Here is a 17,699-nt window from a genome sequence, read left to right as displayed (position 1 = left end):
GAAAATGACAAACAACAAGGGTCCCAGAACAGATCCTTGAGGCACTCCACTGGTGACTGACCTCCATTCAGAAAAAGCCCCATCCACAACCACTCTCTGCCTTCTGCGGGCAAGCCAGTTCTGGATCCACAAGGCCAAAGGCCCTTGGATCCCATGCCCTCTCACCTTCTCAAGAAGTCTTGCATGGGGGACCTTATCAAACGCCTTGCTGAAGTCCATGTACACTACGTCCACGGCACTTCCTTCGTCAATGTGTTCAGTCACATTATCGAAGAACTCAACTAGGCTTGTAAGGCACGACCACAATAATTCCACAATAGGATAGGCACATAGAATCTTGTCGGTGCTGGTACAGAAGTTTAAAAATTCCAGTAGAAACAGTGTAGGTGGGGAGCCAGGTATTCAAAAACATAGGCAAAGCCCTTTTTCTGCTGCTACCTGCTAGGTGGAAAATGACAGTCAGCCTTTTCTTAGCTCCACAAGGCAATATAACAGGTTTTAACAGTTTGGGAAGGTGGATATCATGTGACACGACATGCAGTTCTCCACCTTGGTTTGGACAAAGGATGTATATTCCTTGTCTGCATTCTTGAGATAGTTCATCTTTCAGCCATCAATAAGTTCAGGCTGCTTTTGTCCTTGCAGATTGATTGTCCCTGTTGGCTATGCGCTCGGCCTTAGAAATGTAAAGAGCCTTTGTATAAGTCCTTGGGGTTTGATCTCTGCAGTCATGGGGACATTAGTCCATCTTTGGAGATAACAAGATGCTGCTGTCCTGAAAGACACAAATTCCATTTCCAGTCATCACTTGAGTCATTTTAAAGCTAATTGTCCAATTTGTTCATGATACCCACCTTGTCAAACTGTTAAAATAATAATTTTGTAAGTTAACAATGCTAGCGAGTGAAGCTGATAATCGCTTATGTGGGATTTGGCCAAATGCTTCCAGAAAGTTCAAATATACCACATCGACTGGCTCCCCCTTGTCAGCTCCATTGTTACATCTTCAAAGAATTCCAACAGATTTGTCAAGCATGATTTTCCCTTCACAAATCCATGCTGACTCTGTCTGATCCTGCCACTGCTTTCTAAATGCTTCGCTATCAAGTCCTTGATAATAGATTCAAGAATTTTCCCCACTACGATGTTAGGCTTACTGATCTATAGAACGAAGAACAAAGAAAATTACAGCACAGGAACAGGCCCTTCGGCCTCCAAGACTGCACCGACCATGCTGTCAGACTTAACTAAAAACCCCTACCCTTCCAGGGACCATATCCCTCTATTCCCATCCTATTCATGTACTTGTCAAGACGCCCCTTAAAAATCACTACCGTATCCACTTCCACTACCTCCCCTGGCAACAAGTTCCAGGCACCCACTAATTTCTGTGTAAAAGATCTGCCTCGTACATCTCCTTTAAACCTTGCCCCTCGCACCTTAAACCTATGTTTGCTCCACATAAATTAGCTACCACAGTTTCTCCATTGTATCAGTAAGCTACACTTGAAAAGTACTTTTTCGAGGGCAAAGTGCTTTGAGACATTGTATAATATATAAATGCCAGTTTTTCGAAAGAAGTAAATTACTGCTGATGCTGGAAATCTGAAATAAAAACAGAAAATGCTGGAAATATGCAACCAATCTGGATGCATCTGTGCAAACAGAAAAGGAGTTACTATTTCATGTTGATGAATTTTCTTCAAAACTGGGAAAAGTCAAATATTTATAATATTTAAAGAAGATCGAAAGGAAGAGGATGGAATAAGGACAAAAGGGAAGAAGGCTTGTGATAAAGTGGAATACAAGAAACATTAAAGGCAAATGATTAGGTTGGGAATGGCCAGAGGGTGAGAATGGTACAAGTAAAGAAACAAATAACGTGTCTAGAAGCATAAATGGTAGAATGATGAACAGGTGCAGTCCAAAAGCAAAAATTAGAGAAAATAAGATTAAGACCGAAACATACAAAGAAAAGGAAACATGGGCAGAGACAACACGCTGAAATTGTTGAACTCAAGTCCAGAAGCTGTCAAATGCCTGTAAAGTGGAAGGTGAGGCCTTTTGTTGTTTTGTTTCATTTTGATTTATTATTGTCACATGTATTAGTATACAATGAAAAGTATTATTTATTCCATGCTATACGGACAAAGCATTCTGTACATAGGGAAGGAAAGGAGAGAACACAGAATATAGTGTTACAGTCAAAAGTAGGGTGTAGAGAAAGATCAATTTAATGCGAGGTAGGTCCATTCAAAAGTCTGATGCAGCAGGGAAGAGTCTATTGGCTTGGAGCCTATTAAGAAGAATGTTAGGAGGGCATGTAATCTGTTAAAGACTCTGCAAAAGCTAGGGATATGCCTATGTAAAGGGCAAGGCTTCATAAGTATCTCAACAGAACATGCTGGAAAATCTCAGCAGGCCTGACAGCATCTATGGAGAAAATAGAGCCAATATTTTGAACGACTCTCAGGAATTACCTTGACTTTAAATGTTGGCTCTATTCTTTCTCCACAAATATTGTCAGACATGCTGAGATTTTCCAACAGTTTCTATTTTGTTTCAGATTCCATCATCTGCAGTTTTATCTTATATGTGTCTTTATCTTATAAAAATATTGCTTGGCTAGATCCGGCCAGCACGGTCTGGTCAATGGGCAGTAGAGAACTGGAGAGGTGGAGGGAGGGGCACCACCTCTCCACCTCTCCAGGGCATTTATATAACATCTTTCATGACACAAAGTGCCTTACAGCCAATGAGCTACTTTTGAAATGCAGTCACTGTTGTGAAGTGGGAAATGTAGCAGCAAATTTTTATGCAGCCAGCTCCTACAAGCACCATGATCCTTTAAAGACATGCTTCAAGGACAATTGTGCTAAATGCATTCATCATACAGATCCTCCACATAAGAACATAAGAAATAGGAGCAGGAGTAAGCCATCTAGCCCTTCGAGCCTGCCCCGCCATTCAATAAGATCATTGCTGATCTGAAGTGGATCAGTTCTACTTTCCCGCCTGCTCCCCATAACCCTTAATTCCCTTGCCTTTCAGAAATCTATCTACCCATGACTTAAATATATTCAACAAGGTAGCCTCCAGCACTTCAATGGGCAGACAATTCCAGAGATTCACTACCCTTTGAGTGAAGAAGTTCCTCCTCAACTCTGTTCTAAACTGTTCCCCCTCCCCTTATTTTGAGGCCTGCCTCTAGTTCTGGTTTCATAAGAACAGAACATAAGAACATAAGAAATAGGAGCAGGAGTAGGCCATCTGGCCCTTCGAGCCTGCCCCACCATTCAACAAGATCATGGCTGATCTGTCGTGGCTCAGTTCCACATTCCCGCCCTCTCCCCATAACCCTTAATCCCCTCTCTTATCAAAAACCCATCAACCCGCATCTTAAAAATATTTAGCGAGGTAGCCTCCACCACTTCAACGGGCAGAGAATTCCAGAGATTCACCACCCTTTGAGTGAAGAAGTTCTTCCTCAACTCCGTTCTAAACTCCTTTCTAAGCGGAAAAAATCTCTCTACCTCTACCCTATCTCGCCCCTTCATTATCTTCTAAGTCTCTATAAGATCCCCCCTCAGCCTTCTAAACTCCAACGAGTACAGGCCCAGTTTATTTAATCTCTCCTCATAAGCTAACCCCCTCATCTCTGGTATCAGCCTGGTAAACCTTCTCTGCACTCCCTCCAAGGCCAATATATCCTTTCGCAAATAAGGAGACCAAAACTGCTCACAGTACTCCAGTTGCCAGTGCCTTGTACAGTTGCAGCAAGACCTTCCTGCTTTTATACTCTATCCCCCTTGCAATAAAGGCCAACATTCCATTCGCCTTCTTGATCACCCGCTGAACCTGCAGACTGAGTTTTTGTGATTCGTGCACAATGACCCCCAGGTCCCTCTGCACAGTAGCATGCTGCAACTTTTCACCATTTAAATAATATTCCATCCTACTATTATTTCTTCCAAAGTGGATAACCTCATATTTGCCAATGTTATATTCCATCTGCCAGGTCCTCGCCCACTCAGTCAGCCTAACCAGATCTCTCTGCAGACTTTCCGCGTCCTCCACGCAATTCGCTTTTCCACTCATCTTCGTGTCATCAGCAAATTTTGTTACTCTATACTCAGACCCCTCCTCCAGATCGTCTATGTATATGGTAAACATCGCATCTTAAGACTCAGAAGTTCCATTCCACCAATTTAAATTTAGTCACTTTCCACAATAAATTGGTAGTTGAGCGACTTATAAAATTTTAACAGGACTAGACAGGGTGAATGCAAGGAGGGTGTTCCTGATGGTGGGGGAGTCCAGAACCAGGGGTCACAGTCTGAGGATTCAGGGTAGACCATTTAGGACGGAGGTGAGGAGACATTTCTTCACCCATAGAGTAGTGAGCCTGTGGAATTCATTACAAGTAGTTGGAGCCAAGGGGCAGATAGATATAGTACTTGTGGTGAATGGGATCAAAGATTATGGGGAGGAAGCAGAATTAGGCTGTTGAGTCGGACGGTCAGCCATGATCATGATGAGTGGCGGATCAGGTTCAAAGGGCCAAATGGCTTCCTCCTGCTCCTATCTTCTATGTTTCCATGGTCACAGAGAGCGGTGGGAGTAAGGTGTTTTTGAAATCTCAACTTCCAAGTTTGACTTCAACACAAGATACTTAACCGACAGATTGTCTTTATTTTACTTACTAGCAAGGAGGGTCAGCTCCCAACACAGTGGGTCAAGACACCACTCCACAGGACAAAGAAAATCATCCTGGTTTATACAATTCTGCAGCTCACAGTCAGTTGGACACAACCCAATCAAACATGTTACAAATGACATACTTTATGTATTGATCCAATAGAAAAAATACTGAACCACCATGATCTATGAGATCACGATACCTCGTGGGATACCCCAATATATCATCTCTAGCCTGTCCTCTAGTCTGTAGACATCATGTCTTTATTTTTGATAGCAACCAGGACAGCCTATGATCACTGTGAATGGGTGAAGGCTCTGACCACAGAGAGCATTGGGTCTCTAATCACTGTGAATGGGAGGTCTCTAATCACAGAGAGCAGGAGTTTGGCACCACTGATGACAGATTCTGATCACATTGAATGGGGGAGTCTGATAACAGTAAATGGGGCGGTCTCTGGTAACTGAATGGGGGAGCTTCCCTGATCACAGAATGGGGGATCTTTAATCACAGAATGGAAAAGGTCCTGATCACGGAGAATTGTAGGAGGGCCTCTGATCACAGTGAACAAGAGGGGGATCTCTGATCACAGTGAATGGATGCTGTCTGATCACAGTGAAGGGAGGGTCTCAGATAACAGTGAATTGGGACATCTTCGATCACTGAATGGGGATGGAGGGGGTGGCGGGGTGGAATCTCTGATCACTGAATGTGAGAAGGTCTCAGATCACTGAACGGAGAGGGTCCTTGATTGCAGTGAATGCAGAGCCTCTGATTATTGTGATTGGGGCGGTCTCTGGTCATAGTAAATGGGGGAACTTCTCTGATCACCAAATGGGAGGGTCTCAGACTCCCCATTCTGTGATCAGAGACCCTCCCATTTGGTGATCAGAGATCTGAGACTCCCCATTCTGTGATCACAGATCTCGGTGAATTGGTGATCAAAGTGAATGGGGGGGGGGGGGGGGGGGGGGGTTTGATCACAGAGAGCAGGGGATGTGATCTCTGATCACAGATTGCAGGGATAGGTGTTCTGTTCACAGAGAGTGGGGGAGTCTATGGATGAATCAGTGGGGGGGAGGGCAGCAAATATCACAGTGAATGGAGGGATCTCTGATCACAGAGAGGAGGGGGAGGGAGGGTCTGTTCGCAGAGAGTGGGAGTGGGTCTGATCACAGAGATTGGACATTCTCTCTTCCATCTTCTTCCGTCAGGAAAAAGATACAAAAGCCTGAGGTCACATACCAACCAACTCGAACAGCTTCTTCCCTGCTGCTGTCAGACTTTTGAATGGACCTACCTTGCATTAAATTGATTTTTCTCTATAGCTATGACTTTCTATAGCTATGACTGTAACACTACATTCTGCACTCTCTCGTTTCCTTCTCTAAGAATGGTTTGCTTTAAATGTACAGCGTGCAAGAAACAATACTTCTCACTGTATGTTAATACATGCGACAATAAATCAAATTAGTGGGTTGGGGTCTCTGATCACACAATGGTTGGAAGGAAGGATCTCTGATCACAAAGATTGGAGCGGGTTTGATCACAGCGAATATGGGGGTCTCTCGTAATAGAGAGAGCAGAGTGTCTCTGACCACAGAGTGTGGGATGTCTCCGATCAGTGAGGGAGCAGGGCTTGGGGTCTTTGATCACAGAGAGCAGGGTGTCCCTATCACAGAACTGGGGATCTCTGTTAACAGAAAGCGGGGGTGTCTCTAATGTTTGAGTATAACAAGTAGGGGTCTTTGTTTTGTGATTCGGAAAGAGTGGTGCCTCAGTTTTTGACACAATGCTTGTTGGTTTCTGAATGGGCTGACTGTGGCTTTGTTCAAATGTAAACTTTTGACTGCTCTCCACAGGCTCATCCTGACTTTCTCTTGTTTTCCAGTAAACTGGGATTGCACCTACCCCATCCAGTGGATAGTAAAAATGGAAAAGCTCAGTTCATCACTGATACTCATACATTGGAAGTCACCTTAACTATGAAGAGAGAGTTTGATTTCATTAACTTTGCTTGAGCCAAATAATAAGGATGAGGGAAGTAAAATTTGTGACAGCTACTAGAGTGTACCACTTTGTGTTCCTGGACTGTGTGTTTGCATTTAATATTTATTACCTAATTCATAAAGTAAAATGGGATTAATGAATCAAATCAGCATCTTAGATCTGCACAATAATAACCTGATTACAGGAACCAAATGTACAATTTCACACAGCACACAAAATATTTATGCTGATGAATGATTTGATTTATTTTCAGAGGAGTTCCTAAAACTGTTAATGAGTGAGACCTTTCACATGCATTGGGATCTCAAACCTGAGCTCTGATAGCGCTCAGCACAAATTGACAACTTCACAGCTTGGATTAGTAAGAAAATAGTCAGACTGGGAAGAGATTGAGCCAAAAGGAATTGTTAGAAAAACTTTCTCTTATGCAATCCCTCGCATCGAGGATTATCTGCTCATACTCCAGTTCAATGTTTTCTATAATGATTGATAGCCCAATGCATGAACAGCAAACTCTGTCACATGGGGCAGGCTGTTTTTGAAGGGCGGGATAAATGGGTTGTTTGGAGATTTGTGGCCTCTGTCTGATGTCTCAACTTCAGCCCATTTATCCCTGACAAAGTCTCTCAATGTGTTTAGTACACTCCTGAATGAACCTTCTTTATTTTGACCACAAGTTAAGGACCCCGTGAGTTGGCAAGATGTTTTAGTTCTTCACGGATATTTTGAGAACATAAGCATTTCCATGTCCTCCCATATTTCCCATCATGACCAAGTTTGTATCAAGCAGTTGCCTCAGGAGTCTGGTATTAAGCAAATGAAGAACGCGTCACCCAGCAGAACAGGTTTTGAGTTATTAGTGCCTCAATTCTGGGCATGTTGGCTTGGGAGACAATGCTATGGACTGCCTTTCTTTCCACTGGGTGTGGAATCTGTTGAGAATCACAGATCCCTGTCTGCTTGGTGCTGATACTGGGTGTTTCTTAACCCAGAAGTGGACAGCTCTCACCCTGACCAATGCAAAATTCATACTGACCAGATGGAATTGCAAAAACTCAGTCTGCAGGTTCAGCAGGTGATCAAGAAGGTGAATGGAATGTTGGCCTTTATAGCGAGGGGAATAGAATATAAAAGCAGGGAGGTCTTGCTGCAACTGTACAGGGTACTGGTGAGACCACAACTGGAGTACTGTGTGCAGTTTTGGTCGCCGCATTTGCGGAAGGATATATTGGCCTTGGAGGGAGTGCAAAGAAGGTTCACTAGACTGATACCGGAGATGAGGGGGTTAGCCTATGAGGACAGATTGAATAGACTGGGTCCATACTCGTTGGAGTTTAGAAGGCTGAGGGGGGATCTTATAGAGACATATAAGATAATGAAGGGGGTAGATAGGGTAGCCGTTGAGAGATTCTTCCTGCTTAGAAAGGATAGCAGAACTAGAGGGCACAGCTTCAAAATAAGGGGGGGAGGGGGGGTGCAGTTTAGATCGGAGTTGAGGAAGAACTTCTTCACTCAAAGGGTGGTGAGTCTCTGGAATTCTCTGCCCATTGAAGTGGTGGAAGCTACCTCACTGAATATATTTAAGTCACAGGTAGATAGGTTTCTGGTAGACAAGGGAATTAAGGGTTATGAGGAGAAAGCGGGAAAGTGGAACTGATCCTCTTCAGATCAGCCATGATCTTGTTGAATGGCGGGGCAGGCTCGAAGGGCTAGATGGCCTACTCCTGCTCCTATTATGTTCTTATATCCACCATTATATGTGTTCCTTGCGAAATTTGTAGTCCAAGTTCAAAAAAAGGGAATCCTTTTGTGTGATATGCAGCTTGAGCACTGAACCAGAAAAGTAGCTTCCCCCTTCTAAGCCTGTCACGCAGATTTACAAAGGGAGTGACAGACCTGTTGTTGGAAATAGAATACAAATCTGATAACGTCCAGGTGTTTCATCTTTTTAACAGTTTTGTGAACTGCTTTGTAGCTACTTTTAATGATTTGTGAATGTGATACATTTTGCTCCTCTTATTTGATTAAGACTTCCTTTCCAAGGAGTTATTCTTTCTTCCACCACTTTGTGCACTATCTCATACTTACCTACATAAAATTGCTTTTTGAACTTATGTACCTGTTATGCACATTTGATTTTTTTTCTTATTTTTGTCATGTTATTCTCCAACATAATGATACCCTGGAATTTAATCTTTGCAAAATTTTAAAATTCCATGTAAATGATGAACAGTGAATGAAACATTTCCCACCGATTGCCCATCTGAGTTAATTCCCCTGAACTCCTCCTCGTTGTAACTAGTTTGCTTTCTATTTTGCTGCTTCCTTTCTGTTACCTGTTGGTTCTGTATGCTGTGAAACCTTAATTTTGAGTCTATTGTTCTGTACCTTACTGAAGACCTTTTGAAAAACCAAGATTACCTACCAGGCTACCCTTGCCTATTCTTTTCTCTTTCATCTTTGAAGAAAGCAAATTCATGTAACAAGACTTCCCCTTTGGAAATCTGCACTGAATACTCTTGATTATATCTAGATTTTCTTTTGCAACACCTTTGAGTAAAGATATTATTACGTTTCTCTCTACCAAGAGTAAGCTAAATAAATTATTTCAAGTTCCCTTTTTTAAGAATAAAGAAAATTACAGCACAGGAACAGGCCCTTTGGCCCTCCAAGCCTGCACCGGCCGGCTGCCCAACTGAACTAAAATCCCCTACTCTTCCAGGGACCATATCCCTGGCATATCCATATCCATTGGCAGGCCAAATGGGATGAAGGAGTATAATGTCAAGGGTAAGACACTTAGCAGTGTAGAGAATCAGAAGGACCTTGTGGTCCGGGTCCATAGGACTCTTAAATTGGCCTCGCAGGTAGAGGATGTGGTTAAAAAGGCGTATGGTGTACTGGCCTTCATCAATCGAGGGATTGCATTTAGGCGTCGGGAGATAATGCTGCAGCTTTATAAGACCCTAGTCAGACCCCACTTGGAGGTCTGGTCGCCTCCTTACAAGAAAGATGTGGAAGCTATTGAAAGGGTGCAGAGGAGATTTACAAGGATGTTGCCTGGATTGGGTGGCATGCCTTATGAGGATAGTTTGAGGGAACTCTGTTTTTCCTCCCTGGAGAGACGAAGGATGAGAAATGACCTGATAGAGGTTTATAAGATGTTGAGAGATATAGATTGGGTGGATTCTCAGAGGCTATTTGTCAGGGCTGAAATGGTCGCTACGAGAGGCCACAGGTTTAAGGTGCTGGGGAGTAAGTACAGAGGAGGTGTCAGGGATAAGTTTTTCACTCGGGGTGGTGGGTGAGTGGAATTGGCTGCCGTCGGTGGTGGTGGAGGCAAACTCGTTAGGGTCTTTTAAGAGACTTCTGGATGAGTACATGGGATTTAATAGGATTATAGGTAGGCCTAGTAGGTAGGGATATGATCAGCACAACTTGTGGGCCAAAGGGTCTGTTTGTGCTGTAGTTTTTCTATGTTCTATGTTCTATCCCTCCATTCTCACCCTATTCATGTATTTGTTAAGATGCCCCTTAAAAGTTACTATCGCATCTGCCTCCACTACCTCCCCCAGCAGCAGCTTCCAGACAGCCACCACCTGTGTAAAAAACTTGCCTCCTTTAAACCTTGCCCCTCGCACCTTAAACATATGCCGCCTAGTAATTGACTTTTCCACCCTGGGAAAAAGTTTCTGACTATCCACTCTTATAATCTTGTAGACTTGTATCAGGTTGCCTCTCAACCTCTGTCTTTCCAGTGAGAACAATCCAAGTTTCTCCAACCTCTCCTCATAGCTAATGCACTCAATGGCAGACAACATCCTGGTAAATCTTTTCTGTACCCTCTCCAAAGCATCCACATCTTTTTGGTAGGGTGGCGACCAGAATTGAACACTATATTCCAAATGTGGCCTAACTAAGGTTCTATAAAGCTGCAATATGACTTGCCAATTTTTAAACTCAGTATCCCGACAAATGAAGGCAAGCATGCTGTATGCCTTCTTGACTATATTCTCTACCTGTGTTGCCACTTTCAGTGACCTGTATACTTGTACGCCCAGACCCCTCTGCCTATCAATACTCTTAAGGGTTCTGCCATTTCCTATCTGTATTAGACCTTCCAAAATGCATTACCTCACATTTGTCCGGATTAAACGCCATCTGCCATCTCTCTGCCCAAGTTTCAATCAATCTATATCCTACTATATCCTCTGATGGCTCTCATTGCTCTCCGCAAATCCACCCATCTTTGTGTCGCCTGCAAACTTACTAATCAAACCAGTTACATTTTCCTCCAAATCATTTATATATAGTACAAACAGCAAAATTTATGGAACCATCACACTAAGAACCCTCTGACGTGTTCTTCCTCTATTCAATATTTATAGATGTGTAATAGTGTATTTTAATCTGCACAAATGCAATCGATCTACATTTTAAACTCTTTGGGTTTGATCTTACGAAAACAATTCTAAGTGTCAAATGAGCGAGAGAAGAGAATCTTGCCAGTTTTTTTGGCAAGCTGTGAGTTGCAGTCTTAGGGCACTTAGTGCAAAAATAGCCTAGCTGTGATGCTTGCCAGCAAGCGAGGAGGGGAGCCCCATCTCACTGGTGAAGCCAGCTGCTGATAACTGGCATCCCAAGCACTGGGAGATCGCCTGCCAACCACACCTCGCCCCTGCCCCCACACCCTGCAAAAGACATTGGCCACCCCCACCAATCACTGATTAGAACATTGAATACAGGAGTTGGGATGTCTTGTTAAAGTTATACAAGACATTGGAAAGGCCTCTCTTGGAATACTGTGTGCAGTTCTGGTCACCCTATTATAGAAAGAATATTATTAAACTAGAAAGAGTGCAGAAAAGATTTACTAGGATGCTACTGGGACTTGATGGATTGAGTTATAAGGAGAGGCTGAATAGACTGGGACTTTTTTCTCTGGAGCGTAGAAGGCTGAGGGGGGACCTTATAGAGGTCTATAAAATAATGAGGGGCATAGACAAGGTAGATTGTCAATATCTTTTCCCAAAGGTAGGGGAGTCTAAAACTAGAGGGCATTGGTTTAAGGTGAGAGGGGAGACATACAAAAATGTCCAGAGGGGCAATTTTTTCACACAGAGGGTGGCGAGTGTCTGGAACAAGCTGCCAGAGGTAATAGTAGAGGCGGGTACAATTTTATGTTTAAAAAGCATTTAAGTAGTTACATAGGTATGATGGGTAAAGAGGGATAAGGGCCAAATGCAGGCAATTGGGATTAACTTAAGGATTTATAAAAAAAAGGCAGCATGGACAATTGGGCCGAAGGGCCTGTTTCCACACTGTAAACCTCTATGATTCTGTGATTCTATGACATTGCCTGTGCTACCTCCCTTCCCCTGGGCAATCCCTGCCTATGCCAGTCTCCCCCATGGACTAATCACCGCCTGTCTAAAGAGCTCCCCTCTTTCCCTTAGCAGAGATCCTCCATTCTCACCGATCAGCACCCCTGCAGAGTTCCTCCCAATCCCGCTGATCACCATTACTGCAGAGCTCCTTTCATCCCCACTGATTACCATCGCTGCAGAGCTCCCCTTATCCCTGCCACCACTGACTGCAGAATACCCCCCGCTTCCTCACTGATCATCATCCCTGCAGAGTTCCTCCTTCCCCTGAAGAGTTGCCCCCAATTGCTCCCTGCCTGAAGAGCTCTCCACCCACTGTGCACCTTCTCCCTTGGCTCCCCTCACCATCACTCCGCTCCACAAGTTCCATCCCCACTGAGGTTCCATCCCCTTGGCACTGCACCTGGCACAGTTATAGTGCCCAGTGGGTAGTGCCAGGAGGCCCAGTGGGAAGTGAAGTAGCTCCTCAGAGTGCCCCTTCACCAGATTCCCTTTATTTACAAAGTGGATTCCACTCCTAGAGTATTTCAAGTACAAAGTCAAAATCTGGAGTGACACTTCCATATTTATATACAGGTGAGGCTTCCTGACTGGGCAGGCAATTACAACCTCCATCAGGAAGTTCATACTCCAAGAGGCCAACCTCATGTGCCTCATTGAAGTCATTGCACCTCTCCCCTCTAAATCCAGAGGACCTCAGCGGTTTTCTTTCCTCAGGCAAGGTTTCAGTGCTCAGTCTGGATCCTCCAGCTCGTATCCATTAATGCTGTTGGCTGTTTCTTTTAAACTAGTTTTGAAAGTCTGCACTGTTCTTTCTGTGGGTCCTTTTAACAATGGATGGTACAATGCCATTCTGATTTGTCGAATCCTATTCAACATCATGAACTGGGTGAATTCCTGGCTGGAAGAATATTGTCAGAGACCAGCAGCTCTGGAATCCCATGCATGGTAAATGAGGTGCAAAGTTTCTCTACCGTTATCATTGTGGTTGCCAAATGCACCCAATGGACGTCCATCCACTTGTAATGGGTGTCCACTATGACTAAGAATATCGAGCCCATGAATGGGTCTGCATAATCCATGTGCAGCCATGTCCATGGTCTACTTAGCCATTCCCATGGGTGTAGAGCTGCTGGTGGCAACTTTTGTCTTTGCTGGCATTCCTGGCATCAACCCACAAGTGCTGTTATATCTGCGCCCATTCTGGGCCACCAAACATAGTTCCTGGCCAGCATTTTCATTTTGGACAGTCTCCGTGGCTGTGGTGTAGTTCATCCCACATGGCACAGCAATCCTGACTCAGAACAACCACTAATGTCCCTATAGCAGTATCCCATCTTCTACCATCAGCTTCTCTCTTTTACTTCAGCAAGAGTGGAATTGCGGCTGTACTGGTCTTTCACTGAAAGTGGCAATGCCGGTTGAGAGAGTAGTCATGCTTGCCTTCATCGGCCGGGATATTGAGTTTAAAAATTGGCAAGTCACATTGACGCTTGATAGAACCTTAGTGAGGTCGCACTTGAAATATAGTGTTCAGTTCTGGTCGCCACACTATCAGAAGGATGTGGAGGCTTTGGAGAGGATACAGACAAGATTTACCAGGATGTTGCCTGGTATGGAGGGCATAAGCTATGAGGAGAGGTTGCAGAAACTTGGTTTGTTCGCACTGGAGGTTGAGGGGAGACCTGACAGAAGTCTACAAGATTATGAGAGGCATGGACAGAGTGGATAGTCAGAAGCTTTTTGCCAGGGTGGAAGAGTCAATTACTAGGGGACGTAGATTTAAGATGCAAGGGGCAAGTTTTAAAAGAGATGTATGAGGCAGATTTATTACACAGAGTAGTGGATGTTTGGAACTCGTTGCCGTGGGAGGTAGTGGAAGCGGATATGGTAGTGACTTTTAAGGGGCATCTTGACAAGTACATGAATGAGATGGGAATAGAAGGATATGGTCTGCGGAAGCGTAGGGGGTTTTAGTTGAGTCTGGCAGCATGGTCGGTGCAGGCTTAGAGGGCCCAAGGGCCTGTTCCTGTGTAATTTTCTTTGTTCTTTGTTCCATTTCCCCCATCAGTACTAAGTATTTAACTTTCAAAGAACAAAGAATAACACAACACGGGAAACAGGCCCTTCGGCCCAACAAGCCCATGCCTCCATTTTAACAATGTGCTTTTCTTCTTCCACCCTTGACCCATGTCTATGCTTATGGAAACCAGATTGAGCGGAGAATAACTTAGGGACAATTTGTTACACCAGTCAGCCTAAGAGCACATCTTTGGGGTGTGGGAGGAAACCGGAGCACCCGGAGGAAACCCACGCAACCACAGAGAGAATGCGCAAACTCCCACAGATACTGGCCCAAATCCATGTATCTGCACAGCAAACAGTGATAGTCACTGAGCTGTCGTGGTGCCCATCTGCTGGTCCAGTTTTAAACATACACAAACAATGCAAAGTACTAGGCTACTCTCAAAACATCCAAGAGCAGCCCACGCACGACCCACCGTGTGCATGCCCCTCGTTAGACAACAAGGTGGACCGACGCATCTGTGGAGTAAAAGAAAAACATCAACACATGTAACAGTTGATTTCCAGGAACGTCCCGAGGCTCTGATCCTTATTTAAAACAATCTCCTATAACCCTCCATCCCTATTTTGCTCATGTGTCTATCTAAGTAAACCTTAAACAAGTCCAGCGTGCCTGCCTCCACCACGTTACTTGGCAGTGCATTCCATACCCCCACAACCCTCTGTGTGAAAAACCTCCCTCTAGCATCCAAATTATACCTCTCCCCCCTCACCCTAATCCCTCGTGATATTTGTCTCCATGAGGACATCCTTTTGCATCCAAAGATATATATTATGTGCGGCCTCTGAGAGGGTTTCCAGAAAATTCATGGTCATTATCAGCTCTTCTACTTTTGGTACCATCAGTGGTGTGGCTGCTAAAGGTAATTTACTTAAGGCACTTCCTGGCCGGTGCTCCAACTGATAGTTGTAGGCGACCAATAGTAAAGCTCACCACTGAATACAGGCCAAAGCTATCAGTTTCACTGCTTTGTCCTCTCCTAGTAGACTCAATAGTGGTTTATGACTGGTGACAATCAGAAATTTCTGCCCTTAAAGGTATTGATTAATTTTTTTTACTCCAAATATTATCGTCAACCCTTTTTCAATGTGGGCATACTTTCTTTCTGCTATGGCCAAGGTCCTAGAAGCAAATGCTGCTATTAGGTGTTCCTCTCCATTTGGCCATCTTTCATAGATCATAGAATCATTGAATCCCTACAGTGCAAAGGGAGGCCATCCAACCCAAGGAACCTCTACCAACGATCCCACCCAGGCCCTATCCCGTAACCCCCACATATTTGCCCTGCTAATCCTCCTGACACTAAGGGACAAATGAACATAGCCAGTCAATCTACCCATACATCTTTGGACTATGGGAGGAAACCAGAACACCTGGAAGAAACCCATACAGGGAGAATGTACAAACAGACACAGGGGGAATGTGCAAACAGACACAGGGAGAAGGTGCAAACAGACACGAGGAGAATGTGCAAACAGACACGGCGAATGTGCAAACAGACATGAGGAGAATGTGCAAACAGACAGTCACCCAAAGCCAGAATTGAACCCGGGTCCCTGTATTTGGATACTTCCTGAGGGAGGTGATGTAATCACCTGCATTCAAGTGGCGGTCCATGAACTCTGTCAAATTGGCATGGGTGTCCACTTCCATTGGGATACCTTGCAACATATGTATCCCAGTTGCAGCATTTTCCAATTATAAATTGTAGCACCTGTTTGAAATCCAGTTGGGTTTCAGCTAACAGGCATTTTTGGATAATTACATTGTTTATCCCACATACCAACTGGTCCCTTAGCATCTCATTAAGGATCACCCCAAATTTACACACTTCCTGCCAGTCAGCTCATCCTTGTTATCAAACCCACAATAGATTTCCATGTCTTGTGGTGTGCGAGTAAAACCGATATCTTCTCAGGATCAAAGCTGGCATAATATCATAATATTCCCTCACTAGGTTTGCCAATTCCTGGCAAGTTTTGGTAACTGTTCCCTCTGGGAAAGTTAAGCTGTGAATGACAACAAATGCCGAAGGTCCATAAGCAGTCACAAGAGTAACCCATTGCTTTCCAGCTGCCAGAATGTCATTAACCCTAAAAAGGTAATGCGTGTGTTCCACATGTTGGGCACAGTCCTCTATAGCAGGGTCAAAATAGTTCAGTTTCCCAAAAAAATGCCTGATGCCGGAGAGTGGCTTAGCCCAAGTGAAGCCGGCTGCCAGAAACAAGATTATCCTTTCAGATAGTTCTATCAGATTTGTAAGATGCAATGGGTGGGGTGGTTATAGAATCTTAAACATACAGCACGGAAACAGGCCCTTCAGCCTAACTCGTCCATACCAACCAGGTTTCCTTAACTGAACTTCCTAGGTATTTTGTGAATTTTGCCTAGACTCTAAGTTTCACATTTGATTTTGGTTTGAGTGAGCATTCGGTGTTTTACTCCAGGTATGATTCAAGTGACTCACTAGGAAATATTTATCAAACAAAGTTAGAATATAACAAAAAAAATCAGCATAACTTTTATTAATTACAAGACTTAAACATAATTCCTAACAGCCAGCTATTTCTGCTATTAAAGTCAAGCTATACAGCATCCCACAGACATATTTCTTCAGACTTAGCACAAAAAAGCAAGTAGGCTCATATGATGCTGGATTTTCAACTTTGTAACACCTAGGGACAGAAATCTAGGTCAGCTGTTTGCAGAGAAGGATATCGTCAAAACAATCAAACTTCAGAGAGGTAAATACAATCTTGGGCAGCTCCCAAAAACAGTCACACAGAGAGCAGAAAGTACAACTCCTGAGAGAGGGAAAAAGCTCTTTGCTTCTTTTCACTGCTGGCTGAAGTCCAGGTTTGACATTCAAGTCAGGTGACACTGACCTATACGAAAAAGCCAGATACGATCTAAGGAGGTCCATCAAAGATGCCATAAGACAAAGAACAAAGAAAATTACAGCACAGGCCCTTCAGTCCTCCAAGCCTGCACCAACCATGCTACCCGACTGAACTAAAACCCCTACCCTTAGGGGGAACCATATCCTTCTATTCTCAACCTATTCATGTATTTGTGAAGACACCCCTTAAAAGTCACTACTATATCCACTTCCACTACCTCTCCTGACAACAGGTTCCAGGCACCCACTACTCTCTGTGTAAAAAATCTGCCTTATACATCTCCTTTAAACCTTGCCCCCCACAGTTTAAATTTAGTAATTGACTATTCTATCCTGGGGAAAATCTCCTGATATCCACTCTGTCCATGCCTCTCATAATCTTGTAGACTTCTATCAGGTTTCCTCGCAACCTCCATCATTCCAGTGAGAACAAACCAAGTTTCTCCAAACTCTCCTCATAGTTGGCATGAACAGGCTCCACCTCCTGGGTTTTTAATGATATTCATGATTGTGCAGAGTGGGGAGATTCAAGTGAGAAGCTGAACTGAGAAAACAGTCATGATCTAGAACAGTTTTCCCACCAATTCAGCACTTTTGAGAGAATTGCCCCACCAGATATTT

General features: G+C 44.0%; 1 protein-coding gene across 1 annotated transcript in view; it reads left to right on the top strand.

Moving 5' to 3' along the window:
- LOC145342090 (dynein axonemal assembly factor 6-like) overlaps positions 1 to 7,798 on the top strand; it is an 82,786-nt gene extending 74,988 nt beyond the window's left edge. Inside the window, exon 7 of the mRNA XM_080187304.1 lies at positions 6,591 to 7,798. Coding sequence (XP_080043430.1) covers positions 6,591 to 6,720 — 130 coding nt within the window. The 3' untranslated portion in view covers positions 6,721 to 7,798. The remainder of the gene's footprint in view (positions 1 to 6,590) is intronic.
- The last annotated feature ends 9,901 nt before the right edge of the window (positions 7,799 to 17,699 follow it).

This window comes from Carcharhinus amblyrhynchos, chromosome 4 (genome assembly GCF_965287045.1).
Source record: "Carcharhinus amblyrhynchos chromosome 4, sCarAmb.v2.hapA, whole genome shotgun sequence".
Classification (NCBI taxonomy): Eukaryota; Metazoa; Chordata; class Chondrichthyes; order Carcharhiniformes; family Carcharhinidae; genus Carcharhinus; species Carcharhinus amblyrhynchos.
The sequence above is the reverse complement of the archived record's forward strand: the minus strand, read 5'-3'. Positions and strand labels throughout refer to the sequence as shown.